Genomic DNA, 21,485 nt, shown 5'->3' with positions numbered 1-21,485 from the left:
AGCATCAACACTCACAACTCCAAATCCGGCACCGGCCGGAGAGGTAGACGGCGGACCGGAATACCGCTTGGGCTCACTCGTGTCCAGGCAACGTTTCCGTCTGGCGAGGTTTAGGGAGGGGCCGCTGCGTGCTCCCCTTCCTCCTACTTCTTGCTCGGTTGGCGGTACGCCGCCGGCCCTCCGCCGCCGCCGTAGCCATTTGCCGCCGCATTTGGTGCTGCAAGAATTGCGACTGGATGAGGGAGGGGGAAAAAAGAAATCAGGAAGGAAATCGGCATCATCGTTGTGGACGGGATGAAGTCACGAGCGTGTGGGGAAACTCCATTCGCTCCTATTTACGTCTCTCGATGTACAATCTGTATGGCGGTCCAAAAGGACTGGACGTCAACCTCTTAACAACCTCGTCACACATAAGGCAAGTTAGGCGCAGTAGTAGAACAAAAACAGTGAGTAGAAAGTAGGGCTGCCACAACTATTCCGTGATCAAATTACCAGACAATCTTTTTTTATAGTCAACATTTTTGGGACTTGAAAATGGTCAAAATCCTCTTTTGGAAGCACCTTGACATATGACCTTATTTAGTTTCATTTGAAAAAAAAAAGTCAACATTTATATAGAAACCAGAGGTGGGGAGCGTAGCCAAAAATTGGACTCGAGTAAGAATAGTGTTACTTCAAAATATTACTTGAGTAGAAGTAATCATCCCAAAAAAAATGGACTCAAGTACAAATAAAGCATTTGATGAGCGCACAAGTAACATTGTGAGAAACTGCTTAGATTGTTCAACGATATTATATATATATGTTTTCTATCAATTTATTATTATACAGTGCTGGCCAAAAGTATTGGCACCACTGTAATTCTGTCAGATAACGCTCCATGTCTCCCAGAAAATGATTGCAATTACAAATGCTTTGGTAGTAACATCTTCATTTCTTTTGCTTGCAATGAAAAAACACTCTGGCCCATTTTTGGAGTTTTGTGTAAAATGATAATGATTTCATTTTCTTTTGTGTTTTTTCATGGCAAGCAACATAAATGAAGATATTACTACCCAAGCATTTGTAATTGCAATCATTTTCTGGGAGAAATGGAGCATTATCTGACAGAATTGCAGGGGTGCCAATATTTTTGGCCAGCAGTGTACAGTGGTACCTTTACTTACAAATGTTCAGGTTAAGACACAAAAATATTGCCTCTTGTTAAGAAATTTCAGGATAAGAAAGGCAAAATTACAGTATGGCTGGTACTGGCGACTCCCAGAAGGTAACATACTTCGCCGCTCTGCCATTGGCTATTGCCTCGCATTCCCGGCATCCGATTGGCTAAGAAGGACCTCTACTGTATGTGTATCCCAGCGGCCTCTTTATTTGCCCCTCGTGTTCTGAGCGTATTAACTTTTATTCTTGATTCTATTCTTGTTTTTTTCCACGATGCACAACTCAGATATTATATTTATTGTACAATAACATGTATCGGTTACATGTTTTGATGCATTTTTTGCATAATGATTTATGTCTGAATTTGAGGGGCAGGGATTAGGGCATTTACATGGAAAACGCGTCTCTACTTACAAAATTTTCAAGTTACAAAACCATTTCCAAAACCAATTTCTTTCGTAAGTACAGTGGGGAGAACAAGTATTTGATAAATACTTGTTCTCCCCACTGTATAGGGCATGAGTGCCCTCTAGTGGAGAAAACAGTTGCTACCGTGAAATGAAAGCAATCTTATCTGCTTTTCCGGGGTCTATCGGTGCCGAATAAAAACGAGGAGAGCGCTTCAAATAGTTTCATTTTGAAGGCGCTTTCAAGACGCCGCGTGATCGAATCGGCCGTCGTGATCGTAGGACTTCTCACTGCAAGTCGCGTGACTCTATTGCTGCGTCTGTTTGGTATCACAAGGTCCTGTAATTAATGTGGTGACATGTCATTGGTGAGACACTGGCAAAAATGAAGTCTAATATGGAGAATCAAGAGGAAATTGTAACGACTCGGGCAGTAAGAGTAGTGTTTTTTCTTCACAATTCTACTCAAGTAAAGTGTGGAAAAATAATCTTTTTCTCCAAAAGTTACTCAAATGTAGAGTGTTACTACCCACCTCTGCCTATATAACATTGAAAAAGGGGAGGACCCCCCCCTCCCCCCGCCCCATTCTATTTCGGTATCCAATCCTAAATATTCTGAGATATTGCACTCAATTAAAATGAGATATTTGCGTTTGCTTTGGAAATGGATAACAAAGCGCAAAGCCCCAACTTTTTTGGTACATTTTCAGCTCAGCGGAAAACCCAGAAAATCTTGTGATCGATACACAACGGGCCGGCGGTCGTTTTATGAGCGGCCCGAACGCCACGCGAGCGAGCACGTTAACGAGGAGTCGCACATGGGATATTACGCCAAAGCGGACATGCCTCGTTATGTGACTTTGCGGACATATCGGAGTCCCGAAATGACAATGGTCCAAAGTAACCGTGACCACGATGACGCGCATGCACGTGGCCAATGAAACGCCACTTTTTGCTTGACGTACAACGCGGATGGAGCGACACAGGTCGGGGGAAGGCCCTGTTGGACTAGATTTGAGCTCGATTTTGGGGTCGGACGTCCCTGGTGCACGTGTGTGTGTATGTCCGCGTCACAGTTACTTGGATCTGAGGCCGGTGCTGCAGCCGAAGCCTCGGAGAAGGCGGCGGAAGCCCGGACAGGAAGTTGGGAATCAACCAAACCAAAAAGGAGAGGGGGATGAGGAAGGGTTAGGGTCCGGAAAACAAAGTCGCGTAGCAGAGAAGAGAGGGAAGTTGCGAGCAACCGCCAACGTTTGGCTATACAGCAGGACTGCCGCAAACAGATGACAGAGTTTTGAGCAGGGGTGTCAAACGTGTGATCCGCGGGCTTGACGGGCAGCTCATTCGTACAGTACGTACAGAATCGCGTGCTTTGATTTTGACGTAAAACCGCCAAGAGATTTGTGCGCTTGGCTCATTTTTGTGTCCGCGGTCACATTTGTTCAATCGCCCCCCTGGAATGGACCATCAAGCGCTGCCAATGGCAATCAATGAATTCATTGAGTCAAAAATGCCCCGGAACCAACAGGAAATGACCTGGAAATCAACGTGCCCGGAAATGACACTGAGCTGCCCAAAAATGAAGGACAGACATCCAATTGACTGAAAGCGGAAGCACTGGCTGCGAATGCTGTATATTTCAGTGCTGGAACTCGTTCATTGGCACCCTACCGGTCAAAATGGATTGGAAGTGTAGTGCCGTCAATGTCAGCGATTGAGTTCACTTATTTGGCCAAAAATAAAACCACATGAGATCTAATTACCATGAACATGGCCGGCCAACCAAAATGAAATTTGACATCCCTGGATTAGTAGTGGCAGGTCAACTGAACAGTCAACTACAGCGCATACCTACTAGATACCAATACACTTTGTAGCGCCGGCGCCGAAGGGAAAAGTGCGTGCGCACGTGTTATTCGGGGACGAATTAGGACGTACCTGCGGTTTGCGAAGACATGAAGCCGCCCACACCCAAGTTGATGACAGCCGTCTGCTGGTTGGCCAAAGCGGAATCGGCGCCCTGATCCCCCTGCGGTGGTGCAAACGCCCAGTTAGAGGATGCGGAGACGCGCCCCGCGGCGAGGACTCACCGCGTCCCCCTGCTGCTGAGGGCTGGAAGCGGCCGAGCGGCTCTGCGGGGAGAACTGCTGTTGCTGCACCGGGTTGAAGATGAGCGGACCAGTTGGGATCTGTCGGTCGCAAACGCACGCGTCAATGCCCGAGGAGAGGCAAAAGGCGACAAACCGTCGTATACCTGCAGCAAGTTGAGCGGTCTCAGCCCGGCGCCGCTGTTCAGACCAAAATGGCTCCCTGGAAGAAAAAAACGATTTTTCGCGGGTCGTCGTACGCGCGTCCAAAAGAATTAACTTTTTTTTTTTTCCCCCGACCTGTCTGCGCGGCGGGCTGCACGGAGGGCACCAGGCCCCCGGACGGCGGGAATCCGCTCAGGTTGAGCCCGGGACCGAGCACGGAGCCGCCCATCAGCGTCTGGGGGTTGCTGCGGAAACGCGGGCGAGACGTCACGGCTCGCGGATCGGTATTGCCTCCCCCGGTTTAGCCGCCGCTCACCAGACCGAGCTGACCACGTTGATGAAGTTGAGGCCGGCCGGGTTGGCCGCCACCGGCGAGGAGGCGGCGCCCGTGGTGACGGGCAGCGGGATGGTCATGACGGGCAGCGGCTGGCTGAGGGGGAAGGGCGTCAGCAGGGCGGGCTGCGCCTCCGGGGGGGTGGGCGTTCCCGGCGGGGGCCCCAGGGAGTCGGCGGGGTGCGGCGTCGAGCACGGCGCGTTGCCGGGGCCGGAGGGCTTGGGGGTGCCCGATCCTGAAACGATCCGGCCCCCCTCGTTTCGCTTAACGTCCGACCGGGAGGCCCGGCCCCAATTATCGTGCGGAAATCCTACTCACTCTGCGCAGAGCTCATGGGCGAAAGCGAGGCAGGGGACAGCAGGCCCGCCTGTCCTAGCTCCACGGAGTGTTTCCTGTTCAGAGGCTGCTGGCCCTTGGCGGGGGGCGGTGGCGTCGGACACTTGAGAAGTCCGCTCGCGGTCTGGGAACTGTACGGGTTACCTAAGGAGAGACGCAACTGGATACTTTTACAATGTACCGAAGCGATTTGAACTAGGCCTGAACGATATATCGTTTAAACATCGCCATCGCGATGTGCGCATGTGCAATAGTCCCATCGCAAGGACGTGCGATAGTTTTTGAATTTCATTTTTTTTAATCCACAAACGTTTGTTTTGAGGAAGGAGAGGGAAAAAAAGCGCACAGCTTCTCTTTCTCTCCAGCAAGTCATCGGCTCCTCCCCCTCCCCCTGCAACAGCGGAGTGGAGGGAGGAGGGGCCGAACAGCAGAGCGGAGGGAGGAGGGCCCGTTCTCAAAGTGAAAGCAAGCAATCAACACGTTGGAGGAGCAAGGAAGACTGTATCCAAAAGGAGTTTTGGAAGTATTTTGGCAAGAACAAGACTATAAGGGACAAAAAACAGCCCTGTCGACAGTGCCTCGCCATGGTTGCCTCAACAAGAAGTAATCTGTCAAACATGTGGGACCATTTAAAACGCAGGTATCTTATCTATGCATTCCTGCTACGAGCTCCCCATCAGAGGCTTTTTAGCACAGGTGGGAACATTGTTACGTGCCAACGTTCTTGTCTCAAGCCTGCTATAGTGGATAAACTAATAGTCTTGGCCAAAAACCTATGAGACCCAGTTGAGAATTGCTGAGCAAGGAAGGTGGACGATATGCAGACAAATACATAACACAGCTGAAGGAATGTCTTTTCTTCTTTTTATTCATGTGACAGCTATCAGGAAGGCAGGAAATTTGGGAGTTAAAATGGTTCTGTTATTCATCACAGTTATTTGCAGTTATTCAGTTCAATTATTTACAAGTTCAATTGAGTTTGTTTCTTTTATATTTAAATTTATTGTAAACCGTATTTTTCAAATAACTATATATAGTACAGCTGCACATAAAGTTTTGATACTTAATATTTTTGTTGAAATATTTGTACAACTTTGTTGCCGTTTTGCAGTTTTATATTGTTATATTTTGTGTAAACAACTCAGGGGACTAATGCACTTGCACTTTTATTAGTCAGATTTAATATTTAAGTTCAAATATGTTGACAACTTTGTTGTTTAACTGAGGTTTTTATGTATTGTTATAGTTTGTGAACTCTTTTGTCATATTTAATATTTTTGTTCAAATATGTTGACAACTTTGTTGTTTTACTGAGGTTTTTATTTATTGTTATAGTTTGTGAACAACTCTTTTATTTGTCATATTTAATATTTTTGTTCAAATATGTTGACAACTTTTTTTGTTATTTTACAGAAGTTTTTATTTATTGTTATATTTTGTCAAAAACTTAGGGGACTAATGCACCTGCTCTTTTATTTATCATTTAATGTATTTGCTGCTGTTGAAGTGTCAAATATTGTATTCAATAAATGATCTATTTTGTGCAGACATGACTTCCTGGATACCTTCATACAGAAATCTTCATCATTCACAAATTAAACGGTATTATATGAATACACTGTGGTCACGGTGCGTTATGTAAAGTATTTCCAGACAGCTATTCAAGTCATTTAGTGATAATTTCTTTAAAAAAGATAGATCTTTTTTTTTTTTAATATCGCAATATATTGCAAACCTAAAAAAAATCGCAACAATAGTTTTTTCCAATATCGTTCAGGCCTAACGTTTCGTTTTTTTGGATCCAATAGTACAGGGGTGGCCAAACGCCGCAGCGGAGGTACCTGAGGAGGATCCCGGCGGAATTTTGACGGGCTGCGGCCGGTGCTTCGCCACTTTGCCCAACGAGGACATCTGGACCGGCGGAGAAAAGCCGTCGCCCTGGCAGAGAAGACGACACGCGCGTCAATCGGACGACCCGACGCCCGACGACGACGGAGCCCACCTCGTCCTTGTCGGGGGAAGCGGGCGGCGGCCCCAGGCTGCCAGAATTGTGGGACATCTTGACCTGACACTTGACATCCCTCTCGTACACGCATTTGTACTGCGCCAGGAACCTGACCCGCGCAGAAAAAGAAGTACCTTTCGTCTCCACGCCCAAAAATCATTGCGACGCGCGCACTCACCGCTCGGCGTCCGTCTTGGAGCCGATGAGGAACCTGAAGAGAAAAACGGAAATTGCTTTTGTCGGTCGGGTCAAACTCCTGCCGCGGTCTTACGGGGGATGCGTGAGCTTCAGGTCCGCGCCGTCTTCCTCGGCTCTGACGTCTTTGGTGCAGTAGATCTTGCCGTATACCAGCGGGTCACCCGGCGACTGGAAAACGGACACCTTGGTCCTCTGGGCCTGACCCCCCACCTCGCATTCGAAGGTGTAGTCGTCCACCGTCTCCTGCGCGGGGGAGGCCGCTTTACAGCTTCCGATCGACGATGAACCTTGGCGTCCGGGGCTCACCTCGGCGGGCCAGATGACAGAAGGGGGCTGAGAATCTTCCAGCTGTATGGATTTCTCTACCACGGCGTATTTCTCCACCTGCCATCGACAGACACACCCGTCGGTGAGAAAATTGGCCCGCCCGGCCGCTTCGGAGTGCCGCACTTACGTCGATTTCTTTGGGAACGCTGAGCTGGCAGCTGTTTTGGCGCCACATGTCCACACACTGCGTGACAAAGAAACTGTTGTGTCTCATATAAAAGTCATCGGGAGGTGCTCGTCAACCTCTGCGTTGGCTAGCGGTGTGCGATTTGGGAAATATCCTTATGGGCTATTTTATATCATCATAGCGATATGCCACCGAATCATGTATTTTTAAAACATTTGAGGAAAAAAAAAAAACAACGACAGCTTTCCCTCCTCACTTTTTACCACAAGTCAATACAACAAGTTCATGAAAGTAGACAATATTATTCAAATATGAGCTTAGCTTGTGAAATACTTGAATGCGTTTAAAGCCAAATACCTCATTTCTGAATCAAAATCAATAACAAAATGAGCCTTATATCAGCACTTGTTCCTATCGTAAAACAAGCACATTCATTTTAATGTTTGGAGGTCACTTTAGGTATAGCAGATGTGATGATTTCAGCCCAACATATCACAGTTTTGGCAATATGGAAACCTCAAGATGATATTTGATATCATTTTGATGATATACACTGCTGGACAAAAGTATTGGCACCCCTGCAATTCTGTCAGATAATGCTCAATTTCTCCCAGAAAATGATAGTTATTACAAATGCTTTGGTAGTAATATCTTCATTTACTTTGCTTGCAATGAAAAAACACAAAAGAGAATGGGGGAAAAAATGAAATCATTAGCATTTTACACAAAACTCCAGAAATGGGCTGCACAAAAATATTGGCACCCTTTGAAAAATCATGTGGCAGTTCTCTAATTTGTGTCATTAACAGCACCTGTGACTCACCTGTGGCACATAACAGTTGGTGGCAATAACTAAATCACATGTGCAGGCAGTTAAAATGGATTCATGTGGACTCAACCTATGTACTTGTGTGTGCCACATTGAGCATGGAGAAAAGAAAGAAGACCAAAGTTTGTCTGAGGACTTGAGAAGCAAAATTGTGAGGAAGCACGGGCACAAGCTCCAGGCTACAAGTCCATCTCCAAAGACCTGAATATTCCTGTGTCTACCGTGCGCGGTGTCATCAATAAGTGCAAAGCCCACGGCACTGTGGCTAACCTCCCTAGATGTGGACGGAAAAGAAAAATTGACGAGAGCTTTCAACAAAAGATTGTGCGGAAGGTGGATAAAGAACCTCGACTAGCATCCACACAAGTTCAAGCTGTCCCGCAGTCAAAGGGTAATACAGTGTCAACCCGTACTATTTGTCAACATCTAAATGAAAAGGGACTCTATGGCAAGATGCCCAGGAAGACCTCATTTCTGACCCAGAACGGAGTTTACCTAAGAAAGCCAAAAACATTTTGGAAGAATATTCTCTGGTCAGATGAGACAACAGTAGAGCTTTTGGAAAAAGGCATCAACAAGAGTTTACAGGAAATAAAAGAACACTGTCCCCACAGTCAAACACAGTAGATGTTCCCTGATGTTTTGGGGTTGCCTTGCTTCCTCTGGAACTGGACTGCTTGACTGCGTGCATGGCATTATGAAGTCTGAAGACTATCAACAAATTTTGCAGCTTAAAGAAGCTGGGTCTCCCTCATAGGTCTTCCAGCAGGACAATGACCCAAAACACACTTCAAAAAGCGCTAAAAAATGGTTTGAGAGAAAGCACTGGAGACTTCTAAAGTGCTCGGACCTGAATCCCATAGAACACCTGTGGAGAGATCTTCAAATCACAGAGACCTGGAGCAGTTGGCCAAAGAAGAACGGTCAAAAATTCCAGCAGAGCATTGTAAGAAACTCATTGATGGTTAGCAGAAGTGGTTGTTCGCAGTTAATTTGTCTAAAGTGTTGTGCTACCAAGCATTAGGCTGAGGGTGCCAATACTTTTGTCCGGCCCATTTTTGGAGTTTTGTGTAAAATGATCATGATTTCATTTTTCGTTTTTAATTTTGTGTTTTTTCATCGCAAGCAAAAGAAATGAAGCTATTACTACCAAAGCATTTGTAATTGCAATCATCTTCTGGGAGAAATGGAGCATTATCTGACAGAACTGCAGGGGTGCCAATACTTTTGGTCAGCACTGTATATATCGTACGTTACTATTTTGAAGTACTGAGCAAATGGGCAACAAAAGTTTGAAGGCTCCAAAAAACAGTAGATGGAACGAGAGCGCTCACGTTTCCGATTTTGGAGATCTTCAAGTCGATGACGGGAGCGGCTTTCCTCTCCTTGCGCTTTTGCAGGTAGTCGTAGAGGCGCAGTTGGCGCGGCACGGGCAGCTGCGACAGCTCCTGCTGGCGGTTCAGCGCCGCCCGCGAGTGCCTCTTGAAACACCTTTGTCAGGAAACCAAATGAGTTTCTGGAAGCGGGCGGCGCATTTGCGGAGGGAGGCGGTACCGTTTCATGGCGCGAGTGTTCATTTTTTGTTTGTTGTAGAGCAGCCGGTTGGCGGCGCAAGTGACCGAGATGGACGGGTCCAGGCACAGGGGCTCGGCCGTGGCCAGGATCAGCTGGCTCTCCAGCTGCAACTTGTCATCCTGAGGAGGAGAGGACAAACGGAAAGCGCAACTTCTCATACATCTGCTCCACGTTTCTATGACCGGGCAAAAAGAACGATTCTTCCTTTAACAAAAGAAGATTATTCTCAGTTTGCAGAAAATTAGGAGAAGAAAGGAGGGAAAAAAAAAATCAAACTGATTTTCAAATTGAGCAGATTCTTCCGACGACACACGAGAGAGCTCTCGCTCGCTCGCTCGCTCGCTCACCTGCGTCCACTTGTGATGGTCGCTGGTCATGGCGTGGACGTCACAAACCAGAGTCTGCATGGTGGGCCTGAGCAGCACGTGTCTGCTCTGGTACGACGGCATCTTGGTGTTGCCGCACTGCCGGTAATCCCGCACCTCCACCAGGACGCAGCCACAGTGGAAGATGTTCACCTGGAGCACCGGGAACAAAAACCACGCGTTATTGCCGTCGCTTCCGAGAAACGCCGCTCCGTTAAACGGCGGACGCACCTGCGACTTTTCTAGCAGGTCGACCAGAACGGGCGGCAACTCCTCGGCGTCCAAGTACTCCAGAAGTTCTCCTTCTTCGTACGGCAGTCGGATGGTTTCGGAATCTGTCCGAGCGGAAAGTACGCAAACGTCAGGGCGCCGTGCCTCCCGGGATCGGGCGTCCCCCCCCCCCCCCCCCCCTCACCGGATCCATTCTTGCCCCTGAGCATGAGCGAGTAGCCGTCGTTGCCGGCATACAAGTTGACCACCAGACAAGAAACAGACTCCTGAGACAGCAACTTGTCCAGCAGTTTCACGTTCCTCCTGAAATTCTACCGCGTACAGAAAGGAGACGCGCGCCTCGTTTAGCCGCGACTACCGCCGACGAGACGGGCCGACGTGACCGACCTTCAACTCTGGCTCCTTCTCGCATTCTTCTACGTAGAGCTCGTAGAGCTTCTGATACAAACTCTTCCTTCCGCCCGAGGAAAGCCGTCTCCTAGCGGGGCGCTGTCGAGCGCTTTCCACAATGTACTGAATGACACGGCGGCGGGAAAATCATTAGATGACAAACTGCACTCGTCACGGAGACGTGTGCCCAGTTGGCCATGCAATACAGTATTTTGGGAGAAAGATGTCAAGTCGTGGTTTACTGACATTTGCTGGAAATGGAATGAATCTGTATATATAAATATATCTGAATGTCAGCGTCTCCAGGTACCAGGAGTATCAAGCGGTCATCTTGTTGCTATTAAGAACTACAGTATGTGAACTCTCGCTTGCATGTGAGAGCAAAATTGGGAAGAGCGCAGCTTACCTCAGCTCGATCTAGTGCATATTCCAAAACGTGTTGCTGGCAAGTTAGAAAGAAAAACTCTGTAAAGAAGCAATCCCCGTGTAACTTTCTTTTATTTCATCCGTGAGCTATGGATTGGTATTTACCATTGTGGTGAGCCGCCAGCTACAAGGTGACAGTTGATGACGCTGCCCCCTCCCTGGCTGAATCCCAACCAACGTTGCCCTCCTAAAGCGAGGATTCACGCCCTGTGTGGCAACAACACATATATTATTAAAAAAAAATATTCAAACTAGGGCTGCAGCTATCGAATATTTTAGTAGTCGATTAATCGATGGACTAGTTAGTTCGAATAATCGAGTAATCGGATAAGGAACATGAAAACTTAAAATACCTAAGCTGAGCCTCAAACGGTATAAATTTTTTTTTTTTTAAATGAGGATTGATGTACACAGAAAAAGTCCACTAGCTTAAATGCTGTAAAATGCTTTTTTTTTTTTTTTAACAAAAGAACAATTGGCTCACATATAACTTACATAGAAAAAGTCCACTAGCTTAAATGCTGTAAAATGCTATTTTTATTTTTACATTGCTCTTAACAAATGGTTCAGACACATAGTCCCACAAAGAACGGCTAAATATACCTATAAACTAAATTTAGAATCTATTAAAAAACATTCGCTCAAACAAAAACTTTGATTACGTTGGTCTTAACAGGGAGCAGTTGGATTCAGCCATGTGAAAAGAGGCAGACCAGAGAGCAGTGTATCCACCCTAATCAATACAACTAAATGCAAACTTTCAAAATAAACCAATACAACACCACTTTAGTTAAACGAATACTCAAAGCACCAAAATTTAATTTGAATATTTTTTTCTAATGAAATACTCGAGTTAATCGATCAATCGTTGCAGCACTAATTCAAACAAAGTGCAAGGCAGGCAGAGACAGTACGAGTAGTGTTACTTCAAAATATTACTCAAGTAAAAGAACCCATCCTAAAAAATGTACTCCAGTAAATGTAAAGAAGTACACGGAAAAAAAACAGTACTCAAGTCATAAATAACATTGTAATTGGTTACAATGTCTAATGTTTTTTTTTTTTGTTCAACAATGTTATATATATATTTTTTCTCAGCACATCACCATCTATATCAACAGGTATTAGTAGTATTATTGTACTGTACTATAATCCAAAGAGCATGAGTGCCTTCTAATGGAAAAAAACATTTACTACCATGAAATGAAAGCGATCATATCTCCGATTTTCCAGGGGTCTATCAGTGCCAAGTAAAAAGTGGGAGAGAGCTTGAAGTCCATGCTTTTGGGTAATAACGACTCCATGTCAACTAGTTTTTTTACGGCACTTTAGAGACGCCACGTGATCGAATAGGCCTGCGTAATCGCTGGACTTCCGACGGCAAGCATGCGTCCGGTTATGTGACTGTATTGTATTGTATACAATATTGTACTGGTATCATAGAGTCATGTGATTACCAGTGTTGTTAATAACGGCGTTATTGACGGCGTTTTTTTTTTTTTTTGAAGTGCGTAATCTAAGTAATTACTTTTCTCATCTTGGCAACGCCGTTACCGTTACTGAGGATTTAAAGGCGTGCGTTACGATGTGATATTACGTTGGTGACGCGAGAAATGTCTGAGAGACACGGTCTCACGGAGACGAGAGAGCAGAGCGGGAGTGGCGAGGAGGGAAAGTAGTTGTGACGCCATTGCAAACGCGATGCTAGGTGACTCTTAATAATACCTCACTGCAGCCGATAGGCTACAAACTACGCCCGCATGATGCAACGGTAGATATCACATGTATATAGAACTGATGCTACGGTATCACATGTATATAGAACTAGTTGCGAAATGTAACACCGGTTACTTTGCCAAGTAACTAATTATTTTTACATTCAGGTGACCGAGTTACTAACTCAATTACTTTTTGGGAGAAGTAATTTGTAACTGTTATTAATTACTTATTTAAAGTAAGATTAACAACACTGGTATTTACTGACTAGCAGAGCCACTGTCTGAAAAAAATATCAAGTGTCATCTAGAAGAGGAAAAATGTAAGGACTCAAGTGTAAGCCAACGTAGCGAAGTAAGAGTGGCGTTTTTTCTTCACAAATCTATTTAAAGAGAGTAAAAAGTAAGGCGTAGTAAAACTAATCTTAGAAGTACATTTTTCTCCAAAAGTTACTCAAGTACATGTAACGCGTTCCTACCCAACTCTGCTCACGCAAACGAAACGCGACGGTCACTAAAGTTGTATTTTCGTCTATATTTGCGTTAATAACAATAAAATCAACGAGTGGCTCATTTTTAGTCCGACTATTTAATAAAAGAATACTGTGGGTGTGGAGCTCCTACGGAATCCTGGCCGCTGCACTGAAGGCCAGCGTGGCTAACTTTAGCATGCTAGCCGCTGGAGGTCCGGCGTGTTTTTTTTGTTTGTTTGTTTGTTTTTAATTCAAGTTCGCCGCGGGGGAGAACGGTGACCCCACGGCGCGGCGGAGAGGTCGGCTGAGAGGGGGCACTCGCCTCGCTGGTTGCATAGCAGCCGATGCAGGACAACCAAAGCCAAAGGAAAGATTCATTGAAAAAAAAGTAGGAGCGGCGGCCATCTTCTTCCAGTGTGACAACAACAGCTCAACTTCCGGTTCGGGCGTGACGTAAGAAGGAACGTCACCCACCTGTTTCAAATGTACAGATTTAATACGAATCAATTTCATCTACATTGTCGCCGTAAAATCGTTTCCTTTTCTAAATCCAAAAGACAAATATGCATGCGTGACCGTCATTATTTGTTTTTTTATTTATTCCTCCTTTTCTATGGTCCACACGCCAGTAGATGGCGGAATAATACTTCAATATCAATTCAATCCCAGATTTGAGAAAAGTGCTGTGAACACGTACCTTGCAAGGTCTAAAATACATAACGATCTGCGTGGGGACAAAAATGCACAGTAAAGAAATTCATGAGAACTCTTATACGACCTCGTGTACCAAACGAGATGTGTAAAATCGGGTTTTTGTCCTTTACCACTCACTTAAAGCCGCTCATTGAGAAAAGAAAACAATCTGGCACTTAGTGTCACACAAATCCAGCACTGTGCTGGATTCATACTGACTGGCCTTGCTGTTAGGGTCACTTATTTCCAAGAGTCAAGATGAAAAAAGGTCATGTTTGTATGTGTACTGTTGATTTCATTAGTGAAATAGCTCGAAATTGAATGAATGGTATGCTTTCCCGCCCCCCAACAATAAAGACACGTCAAACCACCGCTGGTGCAATTGTGAGCGTCTCTCGGCACTCTGTTGAAAGGACTTGTGTCAACATCACAGCAGGGATAAGAGGTTCCTTTATGAGGACCCGAGTGTTCTGGGTGCGGTTGAGTTTCAACACACACACACACACACACACGGGCCCTTTCTTCCCAAAGCCAAAAGTTGACATATATGTGACTGAACTTGCGGGTCGTTTTCATCCATTTTGGAGTTGGACAACATTGATTAAAAAGTCCTTACCGGACAACTCTAGCGGTGATGTTAAGGACCGCTGTCATTTCGCTCGAAATCGGATAACACGTTTCATCTCGAGTTATATCAACCAGGAGGCAATATCAAGCCTTTTCCGGTTCGAAACGATCACGCTCAGTCGGCAACCAAGAGCCACCGGCGAAGTTGGCGTTTAAAATCTCGTAATCACACAATGGATGAGATTAAAATTAAACTCGCGGGGGAAATTCCAGCCAAAAAGCTGACGAGTTTTAAACAACGTTGGCGCTGTGCCTGGGCTAAAAGTTATTTCTCCAAACAGAACATCGGCCGTTGGACGCCGCTCAAAAGTGGCCGAGCCAAATACGAGAGGGCGTCCACCGGGCCCGCTTGATTAAAAATTGAACGCTGAATCGCCGCAGTGTTGGACAATAACGCTGAGAAAGACGTTTTTTGTTGGGTTCCATTCAGTCAGGAAGAAAGCCGGACGTTGCAAAAGGAAGTTCAGATTATGAAGGATTTCACGTGAGCCGGGAAGAGTCCAGGTCTGCCATCGTTGAGTTAACAGACCTCCTTTCTGTAACACACTGTGAGCTAATAATTGGAATTCAGAAACAACTGTCTCCAAACTGTCCTCAACATCATCCTGTAATTTCCCCAATCTGCCCATTCCCAAAGGAAGGGAATAAATCTAAAGTGCACATCCTGTCTTTTGCTTCAATTCAAATGCAGTTTTCAGAACTTGTCAAAACCTCGCCTAACGTCGCAGGCGTGTTTGTTATGCTCGAAATTGATGGCGACTCCCTGAAATTAGCTCAGTAGCGGGAGGCTATACGCCCCGGAGGAGCTGAGTTAATAATTTATGATAATTTATGACGATCACGGTGGTCATTATTTATGGCATCAATTGGCGACGCCCGCACGCGATGATTGAAACTCAGTTTTGACTCCATTTAGTGCAGCCCATCTGCTTATACAGTAAATGCAGATAGAGTTCCTACTTTGGAAATGGCCTAAAAGAGTCAGTCAGATGAAAGAAAAAAAATCACTGGGTGCACCACGTGTATATTCATGAGGGCTATCTCATTTGGAAAAGGCCACCAAATTTCCAAGGGGCTGAATTTGTTGACATTTTGGAAGGCTAAGTTGTTGCTTTTTCGTATTCACTGCAAGTCATTTTCCCTGTCTTTTTGGTCTAGAGATGTCCACCAAATTGTTGCTGAATTTGGAAAAATAAGGTATATCAAATATATATACTAACTTATATAAAATAACCAATATGAATCACTTTAAAATGTGACCGCAAATGGATTTTATCCTCACACACGTGGGGGAGAGTTGACGGCCCGTCCAGAAAAACGTCTCGCTAAACACGGCGGCCTTGAAGCGTTTTTGCTTTCAATTGTTTTTTGGAGTGTGACCGGGCTAATGTTTATTTCCTATTTCTTTGCAATCAGCAGAAATATACAAACACCCAGCGGGGGGTCCTCCGAAAGACAACTCAAAGGGAAACAGAACACCACCCCTGCTGTGGTTAAATTGGTGCCGGTAAAATACACGCAAAATGCCTTATTTTGGCATCGGACTGTTCTGTGACATCAGTTCTTCATCACAACTCAAGTTGAATCCACAATTGACGGTGCCATTTTTGTCGAAAACTGTGATTTATTTTTTTGACTAACCGTGTCGTAGTAACCATTAATGGAATGGGTCATTTCCGTCATGGAAATCAGTGACATATTTCCACGAATTTCCCTGGTAACTAACAAACAAACCACACGTGTTGACTTTTAGAAAAGAGAAAAAAAACATCTATTTTCACACAACATGAAACAATGTGCTTGGATGAAGCAAAAAAAAAAAACAACAACAACAACAACAACAATTGGTCATTCCCAAATTGGCTGCCACTGAGCACGACAGACGTCCAATCCATTTTGGCTGGTGCCAATCATTCCATCATCTTGAATGATTTTTTCATTGAGCTCTTCAAATATTATTTTGATGTAACTTTTTCCACATTCATTTATATTCATTTCTCTCATGACATCATTTTTCAAAAGGATTTTTTGGGGTAAATAATACATCAAAAACACATTAGCAGTGCACGTAGGATGTTTCATCGAATGATATCATGAAATAATTTTATTATACAGTGGCATGAAAAAGTATCTGAACCTTTGGGAATTTCTCACATATCTGCATAAAATCATCATCAAATGTGATCTGATCTTTGTCAGAATCACACAGATGAAAATACAGGGTCTGCTTGATCTAAAACCACCCAAACATTTATAAGTTTTCATATTTTAATGAGGGTAGCATGCAAAAAAATGACAGGAGGGGGGGGATAGATAAGTGAACCCTCTGCCTAAGGAGATTAAAAGAGAAATTAAAACCAGTTTTTACAAAACAATTTAAGTCAGGCCTGTGCCCATTGCCCAATCACTGATGAGTGGTTTAAAGCTACCCTGCCCACTATAAAACACACACCTGGTAAGAAATGCCTTGATGAGAAGCACTGTCTGATGTGCATCATGGCTTAGTCAAATGAGCTGTCTGAAGACCTGCAATCTAGGATTGTTGATTTGTATAAAGCTGGAAAAGGATACAAAACCATCTCTAACCATCTCTGGATATTCATCAGTCGACAGTCAGAGAAGTTTTCTACAAATGGAGAGAGTTTGGCACTGTTGCTTCTCTCCCAAGGAGTGGCCGTCCACCAAAACGATGCCAGCGCAGAATACTAAGAGACGTAAAAAAGAACCCTAAAGTGTCTGCTAAAGACTGACAGAAATCACTGGCACAGTCCAATATCTCTGTGCACACATCAACTGTATGGCCAAGAATGGTGTTCATGGGAGGACTCCACAGAGGAAGCCACTGCTGTCTAAAAAACACTGTTGCTCGTTCAATATTCGCAAAAAGGCACGTGGACTCTTCACAGAAGTTATTTTGTGGACTGATGAAACCAAAGTTGAATTGTTTGGGAGTAACACACAGCGTAATTGTGAGGAGGAAAAATGGAACACCTCACCAACATCAACACCTTATCCTCATTGTGAATCTTTGTGGAGGGAGCCTCATGATTTGGGGCTGTTTTGCTACCTCAGGGCCTGGGCAACGTACAATCATTAATGGAAGAATGAATTCAAAAGTTTTGTAGGAACACCTGAAGCTGTCTGTCAAACAGTTGAAGCTAAAATATAGGTTGGATGCTGCAACAAGACAATGATCCAAAACACAGAAGTAAATCAACCTCTGAATGGTTTCAGAAGCACAAAATGCACCTTCTGGAGTGGCTAAGTCTAAGTCCAGATTTGAACCCCATTGAGATGCTGTGGCATGACCTGAAGACAGTGATTCATGCCAGACATCCCAGGAATCTGACTGCACTGACTAAAGCAGTTTTGTAGAGAAGAATGGACCGAGATTAGTCCTAAACGACGTGCCAGACTGATCTGCAGCTACAAGAAGCGTCTGTTTGAAGTTAATGCTGCCAAAGGGGTGGTGGTGGTGGGGGTGGGGGGTGGGGGCAAATTATAGTAAATGTGATGGTTCACTTACTTATTTTTCCCCCTTCTGTCAGTGTTTGCATACTATCCTCATTAAAATATGGAAACCTATAAATGTTTGGGTGGTTTTTAGTTCAAGCAGATTGTTTTTTTCATCTGTGTGATTTTGAAAAAGATCAGATCATATTTGATAGCGATTACATGCAGAAATGTGGAAAATTCCAAAAGGTTCAGATACTTTTTCACACCACTGTAGTTCAATTAACTCTGAAGTATACGATCAATTCTACATCCCTGACACTTTTTGTCATGCCGCATTTTGGCCGCAAATGAGCCGCTGCCACCCACGGAAAGTGGTTTTGTCCAACTGGACAGAAGCTAAGCTCGTATTTATTGTGCTCCCGAGTGAGGCGCGAACCCCAAAGCAGATGACGTGCAAGCGGGCAAAGCTAATGGGGAAAGACTTTTTGCAAAGTCAACAAATGGTAAACGCTTTTATGTGACCTCAATGGACAAGATGGCCGACTTTGCCCAGAAACATGTGGCGGCTTCCTATTTTTAAATTGGTTTGGAACAATGCGGACCAAAAATGTTCAGTCTGCGTTTGGGGCTATAGCAACAACTGAATTTTGGCCTGCCGTGCAAAATTTAACTCCGTATTATGACATCACCTACCGCGTGCTTTGTCTTTGTTTGGGAGCCCGAGTAAATCAACGAAAGGCAGAAATACAAAACCAAGGCTGTCATGTTTTTACATTGAAATCATTTGAAAGTCACTGAAGCGCAAAGCTTTAAATGTTTGCCCCCCCCCCCTTAAAATGTTCCCTTCGATGTTACTGTAAATTGTTCAGAGGACCCCATAAAAGTGAAAAAAAAAAATAAAATCTTGGTACATTATATTCAAACAGCTTGGATTCCGGTTGCCGCGCCAAGAAAAATAAAGGCCGACATACAGGATTGCGCTTCTCCAAACAGCCTAGCGCAGATGAAAAATGAATCTGTCATCACGTTGCTCTAGCGACCACAGCATAAGACGTACTGTATGTCCTCTTTAGCAAACTTTTGTGCCGGAGGTCACGTTTGGTTTGAAACCTGTCACGTCATTCAGAGAATCAAAATGTAAAATATGTTCACATTTTTAGCGAGACATGCCTGCCCTGCCTTTACAATGATTGACATCAGTCATTTCTCTTGTGAAATTTTGGATTGTATGATTTCTAATCACTTGAATTAAAAATGTTTTTGTGATGAGTAAATTTGCAAACAATTTAAAAGTGACTAATGTTTTCATAATTTATCTCTAAATTACTTTGGCAAAAAGTTTATTATTTACATGGGGCGTAAAACACAGACACGCCTGAAAAAGGGGTTGCTGCTCTTGCACCCCTCTTTAAAACAAACTGCTGTATTTTAAGCCAAAAGAACTGTTGTGTTTGATAGAACAATATGTCATTATGCTGCCATAGCATTTTCATGGCGCATTAAGCCCCCGAACTATTTTTAATTTGTCCGTTTTACCCTGGACACCCCGTTTACAGACGTTGCGCAAATGCTTTTGTTTCAAACTAGCCATGAAAAGAAAGTAAGTAATCGTATGTATTATTTTAAATGTCTGTCATTTTTAGCTTAGAATCATTGATGTCTAATATTTAGTTGAAAAAAAAAAAAAAACGACATTAAAAAATTATTCACTCGCATATTTTAAACTTTTAAACAAGTGCCGTCACAATGAAAAAATTAGCGTCTGTAAAAAAAAGTCACAGCTATCTACATCATAACTATCGCTTAATTGTATTTTTTTTGTTACTGTCGCATTTTCTCCAATATGTTAGATGCTAAATAATTGTTACAAACAAAGAAAAATAGAAAAAAAAGGTTTAAAAGGGTAAATATATGAAAATGAAAATCTCAACCACTCCTCGATGTCTGCGATTTCTGCATAGCGACCATTGTTATATGACCATGTTTCACCCGTAAAATCCCCCCAAAATCCAGCTGGGCCATTCACAGCTGTGTCTTGACACTAGGTGATACATGCTACATGGAGTTTTTGGATCGATAAGAGGTAAGTACACGATAATATCTCGTTGAAATTATGGCGTCTTTAATTGCTCTCACCTCCAATTAGGGTTTTGCTGTTTAAAAAACTTTTTTTTAAAAAATCCCCTCCTGTTAGAAATTTTTCCTCCCCCAGAAAATTGAGATTTGAAGCTTTCCAATGATGTATCACACATGCATATCGGACAATTTTGAAATTTGGCCAAATTTGGACTCTCACAGCGTAACTTGAAGTCACCTGAGTATTTCCGCCGTGGACATTACAATGATATGAAATGTAAATGATAAACGTATTTTAGTGAAGCACATTTGAGGGGATAACGCATGTAACAAATACGACATGATCATTGAATAATTGATCAGGCTAATTGGAATGTGGCCAACCAATGTATGGGTGTTTTCAATTTAAAAAAAGAAGTGTGGGTATGAGCTGCCATGTTTGATCAGGGGAAATAAAAGCCACACTCCCCCTCCCCCCGGGAACGCGGGGAGCTGTCAATCCACCCTTTTATGGCGGGCCAAGAACCGGGGCGGGGGGGTTTATTCGGAACGGCCGCTCAGCCGAAGCCTGACAGGCGGAGGCCGTGTCAGAAAAACCGCAAGGAAGAAGGGGAGGAGAGCGACTCGGACGATCGAGCGTACGTGTTCGTACGGATTACATCTGGGGCATGACATCACCATTATGTGGCGTGTATGATGAATTATTACATTTGCAGACATTTGGCCACGCGGGCAGACCGACCGGCCGACCGCAGGAATCCTTCTTCGTATTATCCATGACATTGAAATTGCTTGTAGACAATGTATATGTTACAAAAGTGCATGGCTGACGTACGTACGTCACGTTTGTTTTCGAGCATGTGTATTCGAGATCTTTTGGTCGGTCGACACGTGATCAAGATTCCAAGGGATTCCGGGGTTCATCAATTTTGTCAGCCACGCTGGGTACCCAAATGATTGACTTGGTGTGTGTCTGTTTTCGGATGCATTCTCTCTTTTTGGGAGTCTACTCTTCCTAAAACATCCTTCCCAAATTTCATGTTGCCAAGTTAAACTGGATGCATGGGTTGAATTTTCCCTAATAGTTTTATCAAGTTCATCGCAACATATAAAGCGCTGCCACTAAAATGTCTCCTTACAAATGCTGGCTCGCTCGGTAATAACACCCATACTTCACTGCCAGTTGTGGTAACAACATGATAGCCGGACGAAAAAATATGTGCTGGAATGATTCTTTGATTATCTTGATAAAAAGCATAGGACGAAGACATCTGGAAATCCTTTTGAATTTTGTCTTTCAAGTTTGGAGCAGGCCGAGCAGTTAAATGGTGCCTCCATGAAGGAGAAGCCTTTGAGGCACGTTTTGGCTTCCGTACCGTCGGGCCTACTACGAACGAGCGGGAGACGGACGCTTCTCAGGCCGGGCCGGGCTGGGGCGGAAACTTCACCAGCGGCCGGGAGGCGTCCAGACAGTCTCGTAAG

General features: G+C 44.3%; 1 protein-coding gene across 1 annotated transcript; it reads right to left on the bottom strand.

Moving 5' to 3' along the window:
• Window position 1: 1 nt before the first annotated feature.
• supt20 (SPT20 homolog, SAGA complex component) lies at window positions 2–13,513 on the bottom strand. The gene is made up of 22 exons (XM_057820730.1): window positions 13,474–13,513; window positions 11,069–11,170; window positions 10,944–10,979; window positions 10,535–10,660; window positions 10,332–10,458; window positions 10,148–10,251; window positions 9,899–10,069; window positions 9,531–9,670; window positions 9,311–9,467; window positions 7,148–7,204; window positions 7,000–7,077; window positions 6,767–6,936; window positions 6,674–6,706; window positions 6,493–6,604; window positions 6,332–6,428; window positions 4,473–4,634; window positions 4,137–4,389; window positions 3,956–4,065; window positions 3,823–3,878; window positions 3,659–3,757; window positions 3,507–3,597; window positions 2–217 (listed from the first exon to the last, which is right to left on the bottom strand). Exons 2-22 carry the CDS (start codon window positions 11,069–11,071, stop codon window positions 144–146), a joined length of 2,256 nt encoding a protein of 751 aa, XP_057676713.1. The 5' UTR covers window positions 11,072–11,170; window positions 13,474–13,513; the 3' UTR covers window positions 2–143.
• Window positions 13,514–21,485: the final 7,972 nt, after the last annotated feature.

This window comes from Corythoichthys intestinalis, chromosome 18 (assembly GCF_030265065.1).
Source record: "Corythoichthys intestinalis isolate RoL2023-P3 chromosome 18, ASM3026506v1, whole genome shotgun sequence".
NCBI lineage: Eukaryota > Metazoa > Chordata > Actinopteri > Syngnathiformes > Syngnathidae > Corythoichthys > Corythoichthys intestinalis.
This window is presented reverse-complemented; position numbering and strand designations above follow the sequence as displayed.